The sequence below is a fragment of the Peromyscus californicus genome, unplaced genomic scaffold (assembly GCF_007827085.1).
Source record: "Peromyscus californicus insignis strain IS unplaced genomic scaffold, ASM782708v3 Scaffold_10__1_contigs__length_136768540, whole genome shotgun sequence".
NCBI classification, from domain to species: Eukaryota; Metazoa; Chordata; class Mammalia; order Rodentia; family Cricetidae; genus Peromyscus; species Peromyscus californicus.
Genome location: NW_026294391.1, coordinates 56,861,474 through 56,884,517, shown reverse-complemented (window position 1 = coordinate 56,884,517; position 23,044 = coordinate 56,861,474). Strand labels below are relative to the sequence as shown.

Below are 23,044 nucleotides of genomic sequence, written 5' to 3'. Positions count from 1 at the left end.
GGCTCGACACAGCTCAAGTAATCCTAGGCATCCCTACAAATGGTCTCTATTAGATAAAGCACTCCGGCAGTGTCCAGCAATTAGATTCTATCTTTCCCCACAACTATACCCCACAGGCTGCTATCACAGCTAACGCAGAGAAGGATGCCAGCAGAGTTTTCTCATGTCTTTCACACCTTGCTACTGGGAGTTGTACAGACAGGGTGGAAGAAGCTTAATCCTGAGGTCACCTCTGTGGGATCTTCCAGTTTGAAGGAGCTTTCAGAATCCTGAGTTCGCTCAATAGCATCTAAGTTATCCTGAAATCAAGCAGACAGGCTTATTATAATTTAGCTCTCTGAGTCACAAAACAGGGAGGTCCTAGCTCTGAGGACCTGATCAGCCAATTACTCAAAGCAAACCTAAGGGAGCTACTGTTTGGAGAAGCCATAGGGTTTAACATGTTCTGTCCCCCAAAGGAATGAATTTGTGCTTAGGAGGTAGACTCCCTACAGAGAGAAACCCTGACTCAAACAACAACAACAACAACAACAACAACAAACCCAAAAAACAAAAAACAAAACAACAACAACAAAAAAAAACCACATTCAACTTAAGGCAAATTTTAGGCCGGGCGGTGGTGGCGCACGCCTTTAATCCCAGCACTTGGGAGGCAGAGGCAGGCAGATCTCTGTGAGTTCGAGGCCAGCCTGGTCTACAGAGCAAGATCCAGGACAGCTAGAGCTGTTACACAGAGAAACCTTGTCTCAACAAACAAACAAACAAACAAACAAACAAACAAAAAAACAACAACAAAAAGAGGTAGACTCCAAGGACCCCTATATGTCTCGAATGAGACAAATGATGAAGGAAACTAAAATTCAGCCAAACTGAGTGTGGTGGTATACACCTGTAATCCCAGAATTTGGGAGGCTGTGGCAGAGGGATGACAAATTTGATCCAACTTGGGGTATTTAGCAAGACCTAGTCTCACAGAAAAGAAACAATAAAAGAAATAAGATGAGGCTAAGCTTGGTTATTTCCTTGATTAAAGTTCTTCTACCTCGAACCTGCAATAGCACCCCTAGGAGGCTATCTGCATTAGTATTGACTTCGGATAAGGAAATAAAATCCAAAGGACAGAAGTCACTTAGGCTACAAGGGGACCCTGCATAGGACTGGGTTTAAAACTGGAGCTGTTCATTGTAGAAACAGTTGGATTGAGAACCAGGAAGCCTGAGGATTCATGTTAGTCTCCAGGACCAGCTAACCAGCAAGTTAGCTCAGTTTGCCTCTGGACTTCAGTTTCCTCTTCTGTAAAATGGGAACCTTGGCTCAAATCCGTGCTGCTTTTCTTCAACTGGACTTCTAAGGGTAGGCCCAATATGAAAGCAAGTGAAGAACAAACTGTTTTGATGGAAATAGAATTCTAAGGGTTTTGGGCAGAGACCCTTTCATGCAGCAGCTTCGGGGTTCTAGAACCCTAAATGAAAAATCATGAGAACAGGGAACCCTTACAGGCCTCCATTATGTCTCTGAGTGACCTATACATGGCCTGGCCTATACATAGCTTCCTCCTTTAGTCCTCTGATGCTTACTTAGCTTAGAAGTCTTTGAGATAAAAGGCCCAAGCTCAAACTATTCCTGTGTAAATGTTCAGGAAATGCAGGAGGAAGGTCCGTTACAGTACCCTTGTACGAGTCTTGTACTATGCACCAAGAGCTGTGGCAAAGATTTCTTGCCTTGGGCACACGCAGGTGTAAGGCAAGTAAAGGGGACTGAACCTGCATGCTGCTGCTCTTTTCAGGGCACATTTTGTTTCCTGAGTTTGCTCTTCCCAGGAGCAACATAAAGACAGCTACTCTTAACTTGGTCATAACGGTGACTAGTGGACTCGATTCCTTTGGGTCTTTTCCTAGAGCCATGGCATGCTTGGTTCCCATAGCGTCTACTAACTATTGTCTCAAGATGCCAGAAAGATTAACTTCTTTCTGGAAGCTGTCATCTCAGGGCCTGGCTGTCACAGTTCCAGTTAAGCCTCTGGACTAGTTAGATCCTGTGTCTCCATCTACCTGTAAGTTCTTGCTTTCCTGTTCCTTGTTCCTGTTTCAGAAATCACACAGAAGCTTCTCAGACAAGGCTGGGGGTGGGGGTGGGGTGGGGTGGGGGTGGGGACTGCATACCTGAGGAGTGAAATGCCCCTTTCTGGGTACAGAGGAAGAAGTATAGGGATCACAGGGTACAGGGTGTAAGGAGAAAAAGGACAGGAACTCTGGAGGTCTGAAGGGATGGATGGTGAGAGGACGCAACACTGATCTCACCTGGCTCTGCTGTCGGTTCCGACACTTTGTGGGGTCACAGCTGCAGGCCACATTGCAGTCTGCCCTTTGCTTTCGGCATCCACATTGCTTGTTCCCACACCAGCCTTTGCAGGAGCACTGCAGAACAGGTTTGGGAAAAGACACATCACTGAAAGGATTAGATTCTAAAGGCCCTTTCCTTCGTCTGCAAGTCTTTTCAGAAACCCAGGAAAGGGCCACCATCTCTAGGAAAGCAGCCTTCGCTAATCTGTCCTTTCCTTAACCATGATCACCAGGAACCACCACAGGTTAACTAAGAGAGCAGGTCACAGCAAACAACTAAGTGCTCTGTTTGGGGCAGTACAGCTGAAGAGAGATAAGAGGGCTGTCCTAACACCCTCACATGACAAGTACTGGGTAAACACTAGTCACAGTTTCATGGGCAGAGCCCTGCAGGCAGCATGGTAGTCCAGTTAGGTTTATTTAAGGGCTGAGTCAAGTTGTTCTGCCTTTTTTGATCTACTTAACTGTGTTTTCTTTCCATGTACATTTCGACATTTTGTCAAGTGTCAGCTGGGGCTTTGTCCTGAGCACTAACTCACCTTCAATATCACTAAAGGTAGGAAATAAAATCATTTATATTTGAAACTGCAGTTTTCACAGCACACATACAGAGTACACACACACACACACACACACACACACACACACACACACACACACACTCTTATAGCTAGTTTACAAGGTAGACTTGTTTATCGGCTCTAACAATGGCAGAAAGCTGGAAGGATGATTAATAGGTAAGATAACAAAAATCGCAATCTAAAAATATTTTGACAGGCTGAAATTATAGGCTGAAAGTAGAAAGAAAAGATACAATAGGAATAAATTCAAGTTCAGCATCTAGGTTCTCCCAAATCAGCTGTATAAGTACAATAATGGAGATTTAGCTTTAAAGTAGTCCACATAGTGGATCCAAACCTTTTATCCCAGCACTCACTCGGGAGGCAGGCGACCCAATTTACATGGAGGAGAATTCCAGGCCAGCCAGGGCTACATAATGAGACCCTTTCAGAAAACCAAGACAACCCCCCAAATCCTTCAAATAAAATGAATCCAATAGTCTGGTGCTTAACAAGGCCTGAAATCACAGCTGTCAGCAGTTTTCTGCCTCCCCCACCCTGGGGCACATCTGTGGACTCATCCTGAGTTTTATTATAAACTCAAATTCAAGATCTTAAGCACTTTTCATGGAAGAACTATCATCATTGTTCTGTAGCTATATAGGAAACCCACAATAGTATCCTTTTTTCTGATCAGGAGGACAATGTATATCATTCTATAAAATCTTAAAGCCCAAGGCATGATTTCAATAGCTGTATACAATATTCCATCATGTAGACATGTCAATTAATTTAACCAGTCCCCTAACGTTAGATAGTAAGATAGTTCTAAAAGAAAATATTTGCTATTAGAAATCATGTTGCAGTGAAAAGCCTTGCACACGAACAGAATCTAAACCACTCAGAGGCAAGGCCCTCGAAATCTGGCCTGACTCTACCTAGCTTTGCCTTTCCCACTTCTCAGCACACGGTAGTCACTCAGGTATGTAAAGCCCATCCCTGCCCTGAGGTCTTTCCATTTGCTCTTCCCTTTTCTCCTCTCATTCACTCTCCTTCTGTCCCTTTCTTTTTTGTGACTTAGGCCTTCATTACATAGTCCAGGTTGGTCTCGAACTTGTGATTCTCCTGCCTTGGCCTCTAGAGTGCCAGGATTACAAGTATGTACCACCATGCCTAGTGCCCCTCCTTTTGTTTCGAGCTCATCCTAACTACCTGTTTCCCAAACAGCCTTCCCTTCCCCATCATCCCTATGACTTCACTGTGGACTTTCATTTTCCTCTATACCACTATCCAGAACTATTTTGTTTTTCTGGTTACTATGTCTTTCCTACAAGAATGTGTTCAAATGATGAAGTTAATTGCTGTATTCTCAGAAATAGTGCTCATTCCTGGCACAAAGCTACTTAGAAAAGATTCACTGAATGAATCCAGAAATTTCCATATTGATGACTATTTCCTTAGTATGAATTACTATGTGAATAATTACTGGACCAAAAATAGGAACACTTTTAATATATGTGCTACTGAAGTGAGCATGATGGGAATATTTTTAAAGTTTCTGATAATACTTTCAGGTTGCCTTCCAGATTAGGTATACCAATTTACACTTCTAATAGCCATAAGAATGTCCATCTTAGTCACTTTTATCAACAAGACACATTTTAATAAATATATTTTTTAGCTACTTTGAGTAAGACAAGCAAAATATGGGTTCTATGACTTGTCTTACAGATGCTCCTTCAGAATGGCCTCGACCCATTATGGTATCCTGGGTCCTTTGTCCATTTGTGACTCATTTAAAGGCTTCAAACATGTTCTTTTTACCCTGTCAGTATTTCTCTATTTTATCACATGGGATAATACACATGATATCTGAAGGGCTATCATGAGTGATTGAATTTTTTCATAGCCAAGACCCAGTGAAATGATTTATAGAATAGCACACTTCACACACACACAAGGAACACTTTCTAAAACCCAATAGCACCCAACAGCTGGCTGCCTTTGAGCCCATGGACCATGCTTTTGCTGGTCTTCATGCAAGCAGAGACTAGAGACAGGCACTGGTAGTGGTGATGGTAGAGCTGAACGCTCAGGAACACTTGACAGGTGCAGCCACGTGAATGTCAAGTATATAAGCTATACCTATCTTATTGTCTCCCATCCCAGGATGCAGAGTAGAATGCCAGAGAAGGACTTTGACACAACTATATCAAAACTGGTGGCAACCCACCAGCATATCTCAAGAAATAGCACAGATGGGAAGACTCATAGGTTTGCTGGTTCTCAGCTCTTACTTACTACGTATGAGAAATCTCTGCTGCAGGGGCTGGAGAGAGGTGGCTCAGTAGTTAAGAGTGTTTGCTGCTTTCCCAGAGGACCTGAGTTCGGTTCCCAGCACCCACATGAGGTAGTTTACATCACTTGTAATTCCAGCTCCAAGGGATTCAATGTGCTTGAGAACCTGCACACATGTGGCATTCACCCACACAGACCCACATGTATACACTAGAAAAAAGAATCTCCACGGAAGTTTTCTAAAACTTCAAGTCCTGCCTCAGATCAACTCAATCAGAATATCTAGAGGTAGAGTCCCAGGTTTTATTTTAAAGAGCTCCCTTGAGAAAAACTAAGGTTGAGAATACTGTTTTGTAGTCTGTAATTCTAGCAGTAAGTGTCTCAGAAGAATAAGATCTGGTCAAATTTTAAACTCAAAGAATAAAAAAATAGCAGAGCAGGACTTAGAAGTATGGGTTTTACTCCTAAGTTTAACACTTGGCATGACCATGGAAAAGTCACTTCCAAGTTCAGCTCTACTCGTTCATCAGCAGAGACAAGAGTATCTGTTCCCTTTGGGGCACATATGGTAGCACACCCCTGTACTGGGAGGATCCTCCCAGGCAGGAGGATCCTGATTTTCAGGCCAGCCTGAGCCATATAAGGAGTTCAAGGCCAAACTAGTTTCACTAAGATCTTGTCTCAGAAAACAGAGCAAAACAAGTATGTGCTCCCCGCACAGGTGACAAATGCAAAATATTTAAATGGAGGTGTAGCTCAGTGGTAGAGCATTTAAAGACGCTGTCAGTGCTTTAATAAACTATATAAACAATGACTGAATTCCTCACAAGGTGCTCTTATATATAGTCTCTTAACCTCTAATATACAATATAACATCATATAAAGGTAGTATTGTTAAATAAAATTTTGACTAGTCCTTGGACTCAAGACATTAGCACTGGAAGTAATCTACTCTGGTTTAATCTCTTCATTGTACACATAAGGGAATGCAGGCTCAGGGAGAGTAAGTGCCTTTCTCAAGGTTACTCAATGAACTATTGATCAATTCCAGACTAGAATCCATGCCCATTTACCTTTTGAGTTCTTACTCTGTCTACTATGGCATGTGACCTATCATTTAGCGTCACCTCAGCGAGGAAGACATTAATTCTAGAAAAGCAATCCTTTTGGTGCCTGCTGCAGTATCCTTTTTAGTAAGCACAAGAAGGTGATTAGAGCTGCCATCTTCAGCTGGGTTGAAGCAACAATAATAACGATGGCCTTCGTGTACAGCTAATGTGTCTTCTAAGCAGTCTGACCAAGAGTGGACAGAGCATCTACATATTTTGAGGTTGTTAAATAGGAGAATCAACTTGATCTTTTTAAAGTCCATGCATAGTCACTTATCAAATTATAAAGAATCACTTCACAGTTTTTTAGAAATAGAATATAATTAAATACTACTTACTATGAATGATATTCTATTTCTAAAGTAGTATTTAATTACAGTATTTGCTATGCTTCAGTACTTTCCTTTTAAGTTGGAGCAACAATGTTGATATATTAAGCTTTCCTAAGAACAAGTGTAGCCATAATTGTTTCATACCTGCAAACTCCTTTCCAAAGGTTCTAGGCCCTTTATCCTTTTGTTTCTGTGTATGCTTCCGAACTCTGTAACTTAAGTGGCCATTTAATCGACATTCAGCTCACACTGTTACTTCAATCATAATAGTATAAATGTTGGTGGAGGAGATAAACAAAAGACAGACATTGTGGGTAGGGAGATGGTTTTGTAGTTACGAGCATTTGTTGCTGTGGTGATATATTATTTGTAATCTAGGAAATAAAGCTTGCTTGAAGATCAGAGGGCAGAGTCAGCCACAGAGTTAGCCATAGAGGTCAGGCAGCGGTGGCACACACCTTTAATCCTAGCACTCGGGAGGCAGAGGCAGAGATCGATCTGGATTTCTGTGAGTTCAAGGCCACACTGGGCTACATGAGATTAATCCAGTCTAAAAGAGAAACAGAGCCAGGCAGTGGTGGCACACACCTTTAATTCCAGCACTTGGGATCACACACCTTTAATCCCAGCACTAGGAGGGTTGAGACAGGAAGTGACATGGCTGGGCAGAGAAAGGAATGTAAGGCGGGAGGAGACAGGAACTCTGGTTCTTTCAGGCTGAGGAGTTGGTGAAATAAGAGGTGGTAGCTGTGGCTTGCTCTGCTTCTCGGATCTTTCAGCTTTCACCCTGATATCCGGCTCCTAGTTTTTATTAAAACCAATTAGGATTCGTGTAACATGTTGCCTTTGCAGAGGACCTGGATTTGATTCCCAGCACCCAACTGGTGGCTCACAACCATCTGTAACTCCAGTTCTGGGAGATTTGATGTCCTCATCTGACCTTTGCAGGCACCAGGCATGCATGTGATGCACATACATACATGCAAGGCAAAACACTACACATAAATACATCTAAAGTGACAAAAAAGACAGCCATGTCCTGCTTCATTTTGTCTAAGTGTCCTAACACTCTGCTTCGAGTCTTTGCACTCTATTATTTATTGTGCCAGAAGTGTTCTCCCTCTTGTCCTCAACACTGTCTTTGCCTTTCTATCTATCCTGCAGCTACAGTCACCTCCTTCAATGTCATCTCCTTAATCCTCACCTCTTCTGGTTGGTTCTAAAAACCCAAACCCTCCCAATTATTCTTCCTGAGATGAACGCACTGAAGTTCTAGATAGGCTTCTTTCTATCCCTTTGTCCTGATTCTTCCATTAAGTTATAAGGTCTCTGGGGGCACAGCATAGTGCCTTCTTGGTGATGCTACCTGACTAACACCACCACCACCCTACTATTTGTTTCTTTTTTAAATACTTTATTTAAATCTATCTTATGTTGCATTGGTGTGAAGGAGTCAGGTCCCCTGGAACTGGAGTTACAGACAGTTGTGAGCTGCCATGTGGGTGCTGGGAATGGAACCCGGATCCTCTGGAAGAGCAGCCAGTGCTCTTAACTGCTGAGCCATCTCTCCAGCCCCCTGGCTATTTGTTTCTTCACTTGAAATTTAGTGTTTAGACTCCCAGATCCAGTTTGTTTCCACCTATTATGGAAGTCTGCTTCACTTCAGCATTTGGCTAAACAAACCTGGCCAAATCAAGTGTGCTTCTAGGAAGGCAGTAAGTTAGATTAGGAGCCATTCCCTAGGAAGGCAGTAAGTTAGATTAGGAGCCATTCCCTAAGAAGGCAGTAAGTTAAATTAGGAGCCATTTCCTAGGAAGGCAGTAAGTTAAATTAGGAGCCATTCCCTAGGAAGGCAGTAAGTTAAATTAGGAGCCATTCCCTAAGAAGGCAGTAAGTTAGATTAGGAGCCATTCCCTAAGAAGGCAGTAAGTTAGATTAGGAGCCATTCCCTAAGAAGGCAGTAAGTTAGATTAGGAGCCATTCCCTAGGAAGGCAGTAAGTTAGATTAGGAGCCATTCCCTAGGAAGGCAGTAAGTTAGATTAGGAGCCATTCCCTAGGAAGGCAGTAAGTTAGATTAGGAGCCATTCCCTAGGAAGGCAGTAAGTTAGATTAGGAGCCATTCCCTAGGAAGGCAGTAAGTTAGATTAGGAGCCATTCCCTAAGAAGGCAGGAAGTTAGATTAGGAGCCATTCCCTAGGAAGGCAGTAAGTTAAATTAGGAGCCATTCCCTAAGACTGTGGTTACAGAGCACAGGTGGACTAGTGATGAAGCACAGTATTTTGGAAATTAATGTTTCAGTATAAAACAGCTGTATTTAGTAATTATGGAGGACTAGCACTGTGGAAGTAAATAAAGTGCACCTTAAAGTCAGAAGGCTTTTAGCTGGGCATGGCATTGCAAGCCCACCTGTAATTTCAGCACTCAGAAGGTAGAGGTAGGAGGACTAGGTGTTGAACATCATCCTAGGTTATAATAGTGAGTTCAAGCCTAGCCTGGGATTATATAAGGCACCATCTCTAAAACAAAACAAAACAAAACAAAACAAAAACACCCCCCAAGTCAGATTATTCCTAATTAGCCTTAACTTGGCATGTTTGTTCTTAATTATTATCTTTTTCTATGATTCCATTTGCTCCTTAGTCTAGTAAGAAAAAGAAAAACACCGTAACAGGTAAGGAAGATAAAGTATGCACTCAGCTTCTAGTCCAAGGTTTTGTTTTGTTTTTAACTGATGTGACCACCATAATATGGTGGAAACAAACTGGATCTGGGAGTCTAAACACTAAATTTCAAGTACTGACTATCACTTGTTTTGGTGACCATGGGACAATTCACTTTCATCTTATGGGTCTGAAGCCTATCTGAAAGATGCAAACAATAAATACCTCTCTGGATTTTTAAAAATAATTATTAAAAGATGATGTATGAGAATGGTTGGTTAAACTATAAAAACAATGCTACACAACATGGACTGGGATGATCACTTGGGAATCAGCTTCAGTGAAATGGTACGGAACACTAGCTATTCAGATCGCCTTGATTCTGAAAAGACAGCCAAATTGAATGCTCAGGTGTCCCTGCTGCTCTCAGTCCATACAGAGGTATGTCTGACAAGTCTTCCTAGAGCTGATGCCCCTGAAGGAGCTGCAAGGAGTTCAAATGCTGGGCAGGGACCAATTTGAGATTCAGAAGCTAGCCCACCGGAGTTAATTCTAATGAGTGAAATTAGAGTTGGCTCATACCCCTTGGATGTTCTTCTTGGACACCTTGACTAGTTTTGTTGGTATCCACTCCTCATCAGCATAATCATCACTGTCATCATTCTCTTGCTCGGTCATAGAATGCTCTGAATAATACTGTAGATCTTCGATGTCCAAGCTTTCCTCTGGGCATTTCTCTTTAGTTCGGCAAGGTTTGGGCTACAAAAAAAAATTGAGGCAGTTAATAAGGTTTTTGAAAACCACATATGACATGCTATCATCTCAGTAACTATTGCCAGTAGTATTTACAGAGATTTCAGACTTCTCAAATATATTCTGTTTGGTTTTGCCAATCACAAAAATTCTGCTTTAGCCTTTGGCCTTGCAGAGTCTTTGAAGAGCTAGAAACTGGAGGCTAACAATCTGAGGGAGGAAGAGAGGACTCATGGTTTAATAAGATAAGCATCTCTGGATGGACAGCTGAACATTGCTCCTTTCAGCTGTGTTACATAATAACTGCATGATCAACCACAATTAGCCTTCTGAGGAAGCTGAATGCCTATTTTCCTTAGGGTTGTATTCTAGTTTTATTGGGACTCCTTACTCTTATAGCCGTTTACAAAGACAGGTTTAGCACACTCACTCAAACTTGGGCTATGTAAAGGTATCATAGACAACTGAACAGTTTACCTTAGGTGGAATATATTCAAAGGAAGAGTCTGGAGATTGAAGACTATTTTTCATAAGATGGGGTTTCTGTTTGCTAGCTACTTGGAGGAGGGTCAGTTTCTGTTTGAACAGGAGAGACAAAGTATATAATGTTAGGGCAGATTTTGGGAGCATTCATGGCTAAACCAAAGATTCCAGACCTAGACTATGTCCCTTGTATATCACAATAAAGCGAGGCCGGTGACAGTAGGGTAGTTGGAGGACTCTCACTTTCTAAAATCACTAATAGATTAAGGAGCAGTGTATTTTATTTTTTGTTTTTATTTCTGTTTGAGTTTTAGAGACAAGGTCTCACTATGTATCCTTAGTTGGCTTAGAGCTTATTATGTAGACCAGGCTGACTTCAACTCACAGAGATCTGCCCGCCTCTTCTTCCTGAGTGCTGGGATTAAAGGGGTGTACCACCATGCTGGGCAAAAACTTGGGTTTCTAACACTTTGAAATGCATATGACTGAATCACATGAAAACTTGATGGAGACCTCACAAAATTGGGCTAAATAGTCATCAAAACGGAGGACTGCTTCCAAGGGCTAGCTAGCCTTAGTGGCAGCAAGGGTCTCCTGAGGCTTATCAAGTGGGTGGAAAGTCATCTTACCTGCTTGATAGCATTGTTTTCTTGGAGAAGCTGCTGATTTTGCTCACACATTTCTTGCATCTTCCTAAGCTCTTCATCCTATTTCCAGATAGCATAATTATAGGTGGGGTTATTTGGGGTCCTATCTATGAGTTACCAAACAACTCAGATGGAAACACTGCTTTCAAGTGGCTGGAAGACAATGGTTTGTACACAGCGAGCAGGCACACAGAAAAATGCCTCATTCCTTGTTTCTAGGTACCCTGAATGCCTTATATTTCAGTATTCCCCAATATCCCTGAAGATACTTGCAGGAAGTAATCTCTATCCTTCCCATTCTCACAGCCTTTGCACAGTAGCATGCTGGTTCAGAAATCCACACAGCATTAGCTCTTCCCTGAAATCTGCAGGGCTTCTGTGTACCCTTCTCACATGGACTAGCTAGTCTGAATGCTACTCGGACAAGCCCGGTTGAACTTGCCGGCACTGATGACAACTGAATTCATACAAACACTTTAACTTGTCTGGTTGTCTTAAGATGTGAAGTGCTAAGGCAACCCTGGACTGACAGTGCAGGAATAAGATTCTAAGTTGGACTAAAATAGTGCTCCAACACGCTACTAAAGGGTGTGGTGTTCCCAGACTTCGCAAGAATTTTAGACCCAGGGCATTTTATTAACAAACATGTCAGGTCTCGGCTCAGAACAAGCTTGGAGAGATACATTTGAATGCCCTCAGGATTTTTTCAATGTATTTGTATTATTTTTAAGTACATATGAATGCAAGTGCTCTTAACCACTACATCATCTCTTTAGCCCCCTGCCACCAAGATTTGAAGTAAATACTAGATGTTCCTCAGCCCTGGATCTTAGGGTTAAGGCCAAAGGATCAGGAGGCCCAAGTCTGACATGGAACCTTCTGTGTCAGTACTGAAAATTAGGGGTTTTTTTTGTTTTTTGGTTGAGACAGGGTTTCTTTGTGTAGCCTTGGCTGTCCTAGAACTCGTTCTCTAGACAGGTAAGCCTTGAACTCACAGAGATCCACCTGCCTCTGCCTCCCGAGTGCTGTGTTAAAGGCGTACAGCACCACCGCCTGGCCCGAAAATGAGGCTATTCTTACAGTAGCTACACTGATTTCCCCTAACCAGCTCCAACAGGGCCTCAAAGGAGTAGAGGCTCTGGTTTGTCAGCAGTTAATTACTTTCTGCTGCAGGTCCATGGCTCAAATGAGATAGGATTCTCCATCATGTTTTGCATACCTGACATTTCAGTGTGCTCAGCAACTGCTGTTCCTTTCCATTAGCTGATTCCTCCTTCTGCTTCTCTGTCATTTGGAATTGTTGCAGCTGGCTGAGAAGGTATAGCACCTAAAGAAAGACACGACCGCTGGGTGATAGCAAAGGAGTGAGGGGACAAAGGATGTTCTCTAGTTCAAGCAAAGATCCACGTAACTTTTTTGTGAGTTAAAGGTAAAGAACGTCTTTTCTTCTCATGGTTCAAAACCATAAGGCTCGGAAAGGTGTTTCTCAGCATGTGACCTTGGGATTGGAGTCAGTGGCTAAGAGCCACTTAGACAAGTCACTTGTTGCAGGTTACTTATTTACAAAATGTGAAAAAGACCACGGAGCCTTTTGAAGGGAGCTTCACGTGCCATTACTGTTTGGTTACTTATTTATTTTTTAGATGGTGATAGGGTCTCAATGTAGTCCAGAGAGGCTTTGAACTTGAGATGATTCTTCTGCTATAGCCTCCCAGAGGGCTAGGATTCCAGGCAACAGGCACCCCGTCAGGCATATTCTCCTCCTTTTCCAAACCGAACAAGCAAAGGCAGGGAGCGCCCCGGCCTCCCCAGCTTCTTGTCTTGCTAAGACTCACCTTTTCTTGGTGCTGTTGCTCTTCCTTGACCAGCTCAGCTTTGAGCTCTGCCTCTATCTCAGTGAAATGACTTCGCTCCTCCAACAGCATCTTCTGCATGTCAACACAGCTGGCCTTGCTCTGCTTCAGGCTGCTTTCAAGCTTGCTCACCTGGATTTTGGAGGAGACCAGCTGAAAGGATAAGAAAAGGTCATTTTGCTTGAAGACTGATCTTCTCCCATTCACTGAACAAGAAAAGGTCAGCTTTCTTGAAACGGTTTGAGGAAAGTTCTGCCAAGAAAGCCTAAATCCATTCTCACTGGCCCCATGTCATATGGATCCTAAGACTGAACTGAAATACTACTACCGGCTTTAAAATTTTTACTTTGGATGTGTATGGGTGTTTTGCCTGCATGTGTGTCTGCACACTACGTACATGCCAGGTTCCTGTAGAGGCCTGAAGAGGGAGTGTCTGCTCTCCTGGAACTAGAGTTACAAGATAGTTATGAGCTACCACACAGGTGCTAGGAATTGAACCTGGGCACTCTGGAAAAGCAGCCAGTGCTCTTGGGTCACTGAATCATCTCTCCAGTCCCGTAAAAGCACTGTTTTATTATTCCTAGGCCATACGTCAATATTGATGCGGAGACAGGTAGTATCTTAGGGGTAGAAGCCGCCATTGAAGTCATTCATCTGTTGCTTGCTCTGCATCAAGGCAAGAATAACCCTAACATGGACAATATCTGACAATTCCAAAATTCTGAAACTTTAAGCAGATCTTAAAGCTTAAAAGGGGACTCACAGGAGTGAGCTTATAGTCAATTCTCTCTCAGAATCTCTGTTCACATGTTAGAACTTGTAGACCTGACTGATGAAATTGTAGATCTTTCTAGATAAATCTCTTAGGCAAGACTGGTATGCTGCACTGACCCACTTTTGTTTTCAATACTGGCCCAGACAGTGAGCATCATAAACCCCAGTAGTCCTAAGATTAGTCAAGCTTCCTTAGTAGAAGAAGCCTGCTGGCCCAAGACAAAAATGCACGAAGCATAACTAATGCTCAACTTCTGGATTCAGAAACTATGCTTGTCTTGAGTTGTCAATTTTGATTTTCTTCTGACAGTTTACGATGAAATCGTACATTTAAGATCAGTGAAGAGGGCTTTTTCTTACAATGAATCTGTATATGTCAAAATGATTAAGTTTTCTCCTTGAGACTATGTCTCAAATTTTTAAACAGACATCTCACAGCTGTTTTTAAAAGTTGTACAATACTTCATGCTTACCAGTAACTTCTTATGGCATCCTGGTCTTTTCTATTAACATCACTAATGCATACTTGCTATGTTAGGCATGATGAGTGTCAATTTATGATATTTTTCTAAGTAGCTGTCCTGTACTTGCTTCTAACCAACTTTTATCTATTAATCTCTTCAATATTAGTATCATTGGAGATTCTACCATGAAAAGTAGCTACAGCACTAAGAAAGTGTTCCTTACACTTCAACCTATCCAGCCAGGTCCCCTATAACTGTTATTATTAGGAAGAGTAGTTTTACCTCTCCAATTAAAAATTTTATGGCACATTTGGCTTCCAGAATTGTGGCAATATTCTCCCAGCGTTGTTTCGGCCTGTCTTCACTTTCAGCATCCAGGAGCTTTTGTTGTAGGTCTGCAATCTGAGCACTCCTTCAGTGAGAGAACAGTGAGATTTATTGTCATCAGCCTCAATAGCAAGGAGAAAGGGAGGAGCTCTGAGTAGAAAATTAAAAGAATTTTATGTATGGAGTGATTAGTTAAAAAGTAAAAAGCCACCTTATTCAAATTTTATGTGGTACCTCTAAACCTAAAACAAAAGGAACCCTAAGGAAATATCTAAGTGGCTCTAATTTTATTAAATACGGTTTGAAATAAGTGGAACACAGACACAGACACACACACACACACAGAGTTTGAGAGCGATTGATTTTTTTTTTCTGTCTCATTTATTTCTGTGTCTATGTAGGTGTGGAGGTGAGCACATCATGGCGTGTGAACTTTCTGTTAGTTCTTTGTCCCACTGTTTTCTCAAAAATTTTTATTCATTATATATTCTATTTTTTAGCCCTCTGCCAGATGTGTAACTGATAAAGATTTTTTCCCCAATTCTATAGGTTGCCTCTTCACTGGAATGATGGTGTCCTTTGATGTACAGAAGCTTTTGTTTTTAATTTCATGAGGTCCCATTTGTTAACTGCCAAAAGCGGATGCTTCCTGTAAGTTGAAGTGTGTTCACTATTTTCTTCTTTATGGGGTCATAGTCTCAGGTCTTAATTCGAGGTCTTTGAATTATGTGGAGTTGTCTGTGTACAGAAGGAGAGAAGGATCTTCTACATGTAGCCAACCCTTTGTTGAAGATGCTGTCTTTGTTGCAGTGTGTATTCTTGGCCTCTCTGCCAAAAAGTTTAAGAGCCTCAACGTTGTTTTACATTTGTAAGGTGAAGAATGACACTCACCTCCTAGAGCATCATAGTGACTGAATGACAGAAATGATCTCAAAATACTGGTACTCTCTGTTTGCTACTGGTTTTCCCCATAAAAAATCCTTTGAAAAGAAGCAAGCTCTTGAATGAGTGGATTGATGGCACCTATTTGGATTCCAGGCATAACATTTTATGCTTCAGATATAGCCCCATTACCTGAGCTCCAGTTCAGTCTCTAGGCTTTCAATCTGCTTTGCAATACAATTCTCTGCTTCTGAATCTTGACCACGCACTTCATCACGTGAGAATGTGCGCCTCTGTAAAGACAGTGGCCCAGAAGGTGGGATTCCAAAGGCAAGAGTCCTCCAAAGCAATAAGGATTTGCTAGAAATTTCATGTGGTTATTGATAGCATTTCCCCATGACACTTACTCGGAGTTTAGGAGGTGGATTCTCTCCAGATTCTCTTTTTTCTTTGAGTTGTGCCACATCCTGAGCAAGGATCTTTCTATCTTCAAGAAGGTCATTCAGATGCCGTTTGGCTTCCTCAGTACTGACCATGACCTCAATTTCATTTCCAAGCCAATTCTAGAAGAGAAATTAGTAATGTGTGAGTTGGGGATGAGGACCCCATGGGCTAGATACTTAATTTCATTTGGACCAGAGTCTATGAAACCAGAAGTGAGATTTTTATTTGTGTCTATATCACTAAAACCATTACCTCTCTAAGAACTTTTATCAACAATATCTCCAAAGTCACAAGAGGCTTTCTATAGCAAACCTTTCTCCAGCTATCCTACTACTTCTATTTACTGTTCCCATAATATTTGTGGGGTTTTTTTTTGCCATTAACTATCATGACACATGTTTAAAGTAGAAGGTGGGTGAGGGCTGGAGAGACGGCTCTTCCAGAAAACCCGAGTTTGGCTCCCAGCACCCATGTCAGGCAGCTCACAACTGCCTGTAACTCCAGCTCCTGGGACTCAATGCCTCTGGCTTCCCTCAGACACCTGAACTCAGGTGTACACATTCACATGCACACACACAATTAAATATAATGAAAAATTATAAATAAATGAATGAAGTAGATGGAAAGGATTTTAAAATGAAAATATAATTAGTTAAATAGACATTTAGAAACAGTAACCTTGAAGGCTGGATATAGCTTAGTGGTAGAGTGGGTGCTCACATTCAAAATGATATAAATTCAATCCCCAACACCAAAAAGAGAAAAAAAGAGAGAGAGAGAGAGAGAGAAAAAAAACCCACAAAAGACAGCTGGAGTGAGTTCTCAAAGGAACAAGAACTGTGTAAGCTCAAACCAGACAAGATCTCAGGAGTGGGATGTGGGCCTGAAGGCCTACCCCTGACTGAAGAGCTATTAAAGCTGCCGGGATGAAGAGTTAGCTTTCTGTAAGAGTGTGACTCCTGGGGCTGGAGGGATGGCTCAGAGGTTAAGAGCACTGACTGCTCTTCCAGAGGTCCTGAGTTCAATTCCCAGCAACCACATGATGGCTCACAACCATCTATAATGAGATCTGGTGCCCTCTTCTGGCCTGCAGGCAGAACACTATATATGTAACAAATAAATCTAAAAAAAAAAAAAAAAAAAAAAAGTGTGATTCCTGGTAGGTGGTTAGACACACAGCCAAGAGTATTTGGGCATCACAGACTGGACTAGTGGGTTTAAAAATAAAAAATGAGGACATGAAGTTGGTTGGGTAGGGAGGTGGCAGTGAATCTGATGGGAATGGGGGAGAAAAGGTGACTCAAAGAATTAATAAAAACATTACTAAAACAACCACCACCACCAACCACCACAGAATCCCAGTGCTCATTCCTGAGAACACTAAAGACGACAATGAAGCTATACTGTACTAACAGTGATAAAAAGAAAGCCGGAGCAGCTAAGTAGAATTCTTATGTAAGAATACTACCCCGGATCAAAAGGCCCATTTCATCAAGGGAGAAAATAATTCTCAATACAAAGAACCCAAATCTTCGAAACAAAACTATCTTTAATTCAACAAAGAAGACAAGAGAAGCACAATACATTAAAATCAGCTGGGTCTAAATTAGCACACTAAACACTAATCAGAGGAGAGCTGGGGGGACTACATTAATATTCGAGGTAGACTTTAAAGGCAGGCATGATGGTGCATACCTATAATCCTAACACTCAGAAGGCTGAGCTAGAGGACCGTGAGAGTAAGGTCAATATGAACCTCCAAAATCCTGTCTCAAAAAGCAGAACAAGGGGCTGGAGAGACTGCTTAGCAGAGGACTCAGGTTCAGGTCCCAGCACCCCCAGAGTGGCTCACGACTATCCGTAACTCCAGTTTCATCAGACCTATGCTCTCTTCTGACCTTCTCAAACATCAGCTACACATGGGGTGCACATAAATAAATGCAGGCAAACACTTATACATATAAAATAAAGACAAGTTTTTTAAAAAGCAAAAAGAAACAAATAAAAAGAACAGGTAGATTTTAGAATAAAAATATTACCAAGAATAAAGAAGTTAATTTCATAAAAATAAAGAAGCCAATTAATTCTATTTTTTTCTTTCCATTGACACAAAGTTTTGCTATGTAGCCCTGGCTGGCCTGGAACTTGCTATGTAGAACAGGTTGGACCCAAACTTGGTATGATTTCTTCAACCTCTGTCTCCCAAGTGCTGGGTTTAGTTTACAGGCATGAGCCATCTTGTTTGGTGAAGCCAATAAATTCGAACTGCTTGTGCTGGTAATCTCAAAATTCCCATTCAGCACATGTTCCCAATAGGCAACAACATTGCTCCATATTGTGAAGCATATGAAGCAGAAGTCAGCATTTTTTGATATTGTGTTATATGCTTTCACATCTCATCATATCTACAAAATACCTATTTTTGTCTCCATATAATCATTTTGTTTTTCATTTTCAGTATTGTATTAAAGAAATTACATTAGATATTAAATACTTCGTAGATTTTTTGTTAGATGATTTTGTCCAACTCTAGGTAATATGTATTAGCATACTTAAAGTAGATAAGGCTGAACTATGATACTCAGCAGATGAGGTGTACTAAATGCATTTTTCAACTTATTATAGGTGCTTTGGGATGGAGCCTCATTATAAGCTGAGAAGCATCCACCTATAAAATAAAATAATAAAAAATGCCACTATGTTTGTAAGATAATAGTCTGTAGTTTTCCTGTAATGCCTTTATCTGGTTTTGTTATCAAGGTAATGCTAGCATCCTTATAAGTTGAGCAGCAAAAGTAGTCCTTCCAATTCAGTTGTCTATAAGACTTTGCATAGAACTAATATTTCTTCCCTACAAATTTGGGCTGGGCATGGTGGCATATGCCTTTAAAACCAGCACTTGAGAGGCCGAGGTAGGCAGTTCTCTGAGTTCAAGGCTAGCCTAGTGTACTCAGGGAGTTACAGGTCACCCAGAGGGGTGTGTGTGTGTGTGTGTGTGTGTGAGAGAGAGAGAGAGAGAGAGAGAGAGAGAGACAGAGAGAGACAGAGAGAGAGAGAGAGAGAGAGAGAGAGAGAGAGAGAGAGAGAGAGAGAGAGAGCTGGATTTGTTGGCCTCATAGTAGAGGGGGAGAGAGAGAGAGAGAGAGAGAGAGAGAGAGAGAGAGAGAGAGAGAGAGAGAGAGCGAGCGAGCTGGATTTGTTGGCCTACATAGTTCTTTGTTTACTTGCTTGTTTTTGTTATCTATCTATCTATCTATCTATCTATCTATCTATCTATCTATCTATCTATCTATCTATCTATCTATCTATCTAGACAGGGTCTCTTTATATAGTCCTAGAGCTCTCTATGTAGACCAGGCTGTCCTTGAACTCAGAGATCCACCTACATCTGCCTCGTCAGTGTTGGGATTAAAGGTGTGCACCATTACCCCTGGCTCTTTAATTTTTTTTTTTATTGATCAAGAATTTCGCCGGGCGGTAGTGGCACACACCTTTAACCCCAGCCCTCCGGAGGCAGAGCCAGGTGGATCTCTGTAAGTTTGAGGCCAGCCTGGTCTGGTCTACAGAGCGAGATCCAGGACAGGCAGCAAAACTACACAGAGAAACCCTGTCTCTAAAAAACAAAACAAAACAAAACAAACAAACAAAAAAAAAAGAATTTCATAGCTGGGCAGTAGTGGCGTGGCCCACGCCTTTAACTCAGGAGGCAGAGGCAGGTTGATCTCTGTGAGTTCAAGGTCAGCCTGGTCTACATAGTGAGCTCTAGGACAGTCTAACCTACACAGTGAGACACTGTCTCGGGGAAAAAAATTTTTTTTTCATATATAACTAACATATAAGTCCACTCTCTACTTCCTCCCTTATTCCCACCACCAGAAAGGAAGTTAACAAAATTCAACTTCAACAATTGATCTCAGGGGCAGGGGAGGTGACTCAGTGGTTAAAGCATTTGCCACAGAAATATAAAAGCTGGAGTTTAGATCCTCAGCACCTATTTAAAAAGCAGGGGATGGGGCATGGTAGCCTGCCTGTAAGTCTAGCACTTGGGAGGCAGAGAGGGTACCCAGGCCTTCACAAGGGTCACACCCACCCACCCACACACCTGTGCAAACATGCATATCCACATACCAAACACACAAAAATTGATCTCAGGTTGCTCAGGTTATAACATGTTTCTTCTTCAGTAAACTTCAGTAGTTTGTATGTTTCAGGGAAATTGTCCATTTCAGTTAAACTCTCAAATTTAGGCACTTACCCACATTCTTTCTTAACCTTCATTATAATATATAAAATATACAGTGATATAATTTATGAAATTTCTGTTAATTATATTTTGTTTTCTACCTTTTCTTGATCAGGAAAGCCAGAGGCCTATGAAAGAACCAACTCTTTCTTACAGAGGTTAACTTGGAAAAATTGATGCTCATGTATATTTTACCAAAAACATTTGTTTAACATAATGCTTTTTGAAATAAGGTGCCACTATGCAGCCTAGGCTTACCTTCATTTCGTGATCCTCCTGCCTCGGTCCTCAAAATTCTAGGACCATAGGTATGAACTATCAAAATTAGAAATAATTTTTACAAAGCTCATTAATTTCTACTCTGGTCTTTATTACTTTCTTATTTCTGCTTACTTTGCACTTAATTTTACTTTCTTAGTTTCTTCAAGGAAGAAGTTGAGATTAATGACTTGCATTCCTTCTTTTCTAACATGGGTCCATAGGGCTAGAAACTTCCTTTAATAATGTTGTATTTTCATTCAATTCAAGATGCAATCTAATAGTCTGAGTTAATTTCCTCTTTGACAGTGGCTTATTTAGAAGTGTTATCACTTAGTTTCTAAGTATCCAGGGAGTTTTTCAAATACAGTTGCATGTAATTCAGGCTGGCTTCAAACTGTAGTGAGGCTAGTCTTGAACTTCTGATCCTCTTGCCTCTACTCACAGAGTGTTGAGATGACAGGCACGTGCTACTACCATTTTTGTTATCCATTTCTAGTTTAATTCCATCATGGTCAAAACAACATACTGCAAAGACTTAAGCTGTCTTAAGCCATTCAGAGCACACTGAACCTTATTTTATGGCTCAGCATCTTAGTAGGTTTTCTCTATGAACTTATTATGTAACCCATTTCCTAGGTTGTGCCAAACAACAATGCTTTTGCAGAAATATGCATGTGAGCTTTCTAATAGTAGCTTAATTCATGGAATGGCTTAGTTTAGGTGTTGACTGGATTGGCTTAAGGGATACCTAAAGATCAGGTAAAGGCATTGTTTTTCTGGGTTCATCTGTCAGGGTGTTTTCAGGGGAGACTAGCATGTGAGTAGGTGGCCTGAGTTGGGAAGATTCATCATCAGTGTGGGTGGCTAGCACCCAGAACATGCTGGAGTTGCAGCTAGAACAAAACTGACAGAGGAAGGGCACTTCCTCTGTCTTTCCTGGAGCTAGGGCACGAGAGCTCCAAGACTTTGGTCTTTGGACTCAGGACTTACAACACCACCCCCAGATTCTCAAGCCTTTGCCCTGTGACTGGGAGTTACACAACCACTCTCCCGGTTTTGAAGCTATCAGATTTAGACTCAACTGTGGTATGGAATCCTGGATCGGCAGCCTGCAGATGAACTACTATGGGACATTTAGGCCTCTATAACTATGTGAGCCATGTCTCCTCATAAATCTCTCAAGTCAATTGTTTCTGTCTCTTGTTATTTGGGGTGTGACAGTTCACAGCTGTACTCCCAGCACTCTGGAGGCTGGAGCAAGAGGACTGCTACATGTTAGACTAGCCAGCCTGGGCTAGAGAAGCAGTCCAGGCCAGCCTTTGCCTCAAAAAAAGGTCAAAAGCATTTAACAGTTGACTGGATAAATAAACCATAAGTAAACCCATACAAATGGAATATGACTTAGTGAAATACACACACACAAGTGCAAACTACTGATACAAAACAACACAGATGAATCTTAAATACATCACATTAAAAGAAGCCATATTTTGTTTGTAATTATAAGAGCAACACAACGGAGAGATAACCATAATATAGATCAGTGTTTTGGAGGTGCTTATCAGTAGAGTACCTGCCTAGCATGCACAAGGTCTTAGGTTTAAATCCTTAGCACTTACTGAAGTACCCAATAAAACACAGATACTTTATGTCAATTATGCTTTAATAAAATAAACTGTGTTTAAAAAAAGCAATGTCATCTGCCATCCTAATAGCTAAAACAATCAAGTCGTAAGATTATTTTAATAATAAAGGAGAAAACTTCTGAAAAAATAAAATCAATTTAATAAAAAATTATTTAGTTTTAGGTATATGGGTGTTTTACTTGAATGTATGTCTGTGTATGTATCTCAGGGCTATGTGAGACCTTGTCTCAAAAAACAAACAAACAAAAAACAAAGAAAGAAAAAACAAAAAAGCAAGTAGACACATGAAAAGATGTTCAGCATCCTTAGTTATTAGGAAAACGAGAACTCTAACAAGGTACCATTTTTTATCTACTAGAATACCTAAAATTTAAAAGACTGACCATACTATAAGTATTGTTGAGAACATGCAGCAACAAGGACCTTCAATCACTGCTGGTAGGAATGGTACAACCACTTTGGAAAACAGTTTAGTAATTGTTTAATAGGTGAAACATACACTTAGCAGATGAGAAAGCTATCTGAGTCCAGGCTGTCTACCAAAAAGAAATAAGACACATAGTTCCCACAAAAACTTGGTCCATGAGTGTTCAATACAATATCTGTAGTAGCCCAAACTGGAAATAACTCAAATGACCACCAATAGGTGACCAGAGAAATTATGATACATCCATACAATGAATGGGATGTCACTCAGCAATAAAAGTAACTGATGTATGTAATCATATGGATGAATGTGGAAATAATTATGCTGAATAAGAGGCCAAAAAGTCAGATACCGCTGGGCGGTGGTGGCGCACGCCTTTAATCCCAGCACTCGGGAGGCAGAGCCAGGCGGATCTCTGTGAGTTCGAGGCCAGCCTGGGCTACCAAGTGAGTCCCAGGAAAGGCGCAAAGCTACACAGAGAAACCCTGTCTCGAAAAACCAAAAAAAAAAAAAAAAATTGTTTAAAAAAAAAAAAAAG

General features: G+C 41.3%; 1 protein-coding gene across 2 annotated transcripts in view; it reads right to left on the bottom strand.

The window, feature by feature from the left end:
* Kif4a (kinesin family member 4A) overlaps window positions 1–23,044 on the bottom strand; it is a 122,397-nt gene that overhangs the window by 806 nt on the left and 98,547 nt on the right. For both annotated transcript variants that reach the window (XM_052733481.1, XM_052733491.1), the window contains 10 exons: window positions 15,893–16,048; window positions 15,678–15,778; window positions 14,559–14,688; window positions 13,021–13,191; window positions 12,405–12,512; window positions 11,168–11,245; window positions 10,533–10,631; window positions 9,885–10,061; window positions 2,301–2,417; window positions 177–299 (listed from right to left, as the gene is read on the bottom strand). In XM_052733481.1, coding sequence (XP_052589441.1) covers window positions 177–299; window positions 2,301–2,417; window positions 9,885–10,061; window positions 10,533–10,631; window positions 11,168–11,245; window positions 12,405–12,512; window positions 13,021–13,191; window positions 14,559–14,688; window positions 15,678–15,778; window positions 15,893–16,048 — 1,260 coding nt within the window. The remainder of the gene's footprint in view (window positions 1–176; window positions 300–2,300; window positions 2,418–9,884; window positions 10,062–10,532; window positions 10,632–11,167; window positions 11,246–12,404; window positions 12,513–13,020; window positions 13,192–14,558; window positions 14,689–15,677; window positions 15,779–15,892; window positions 16,049–23,044) is intronic.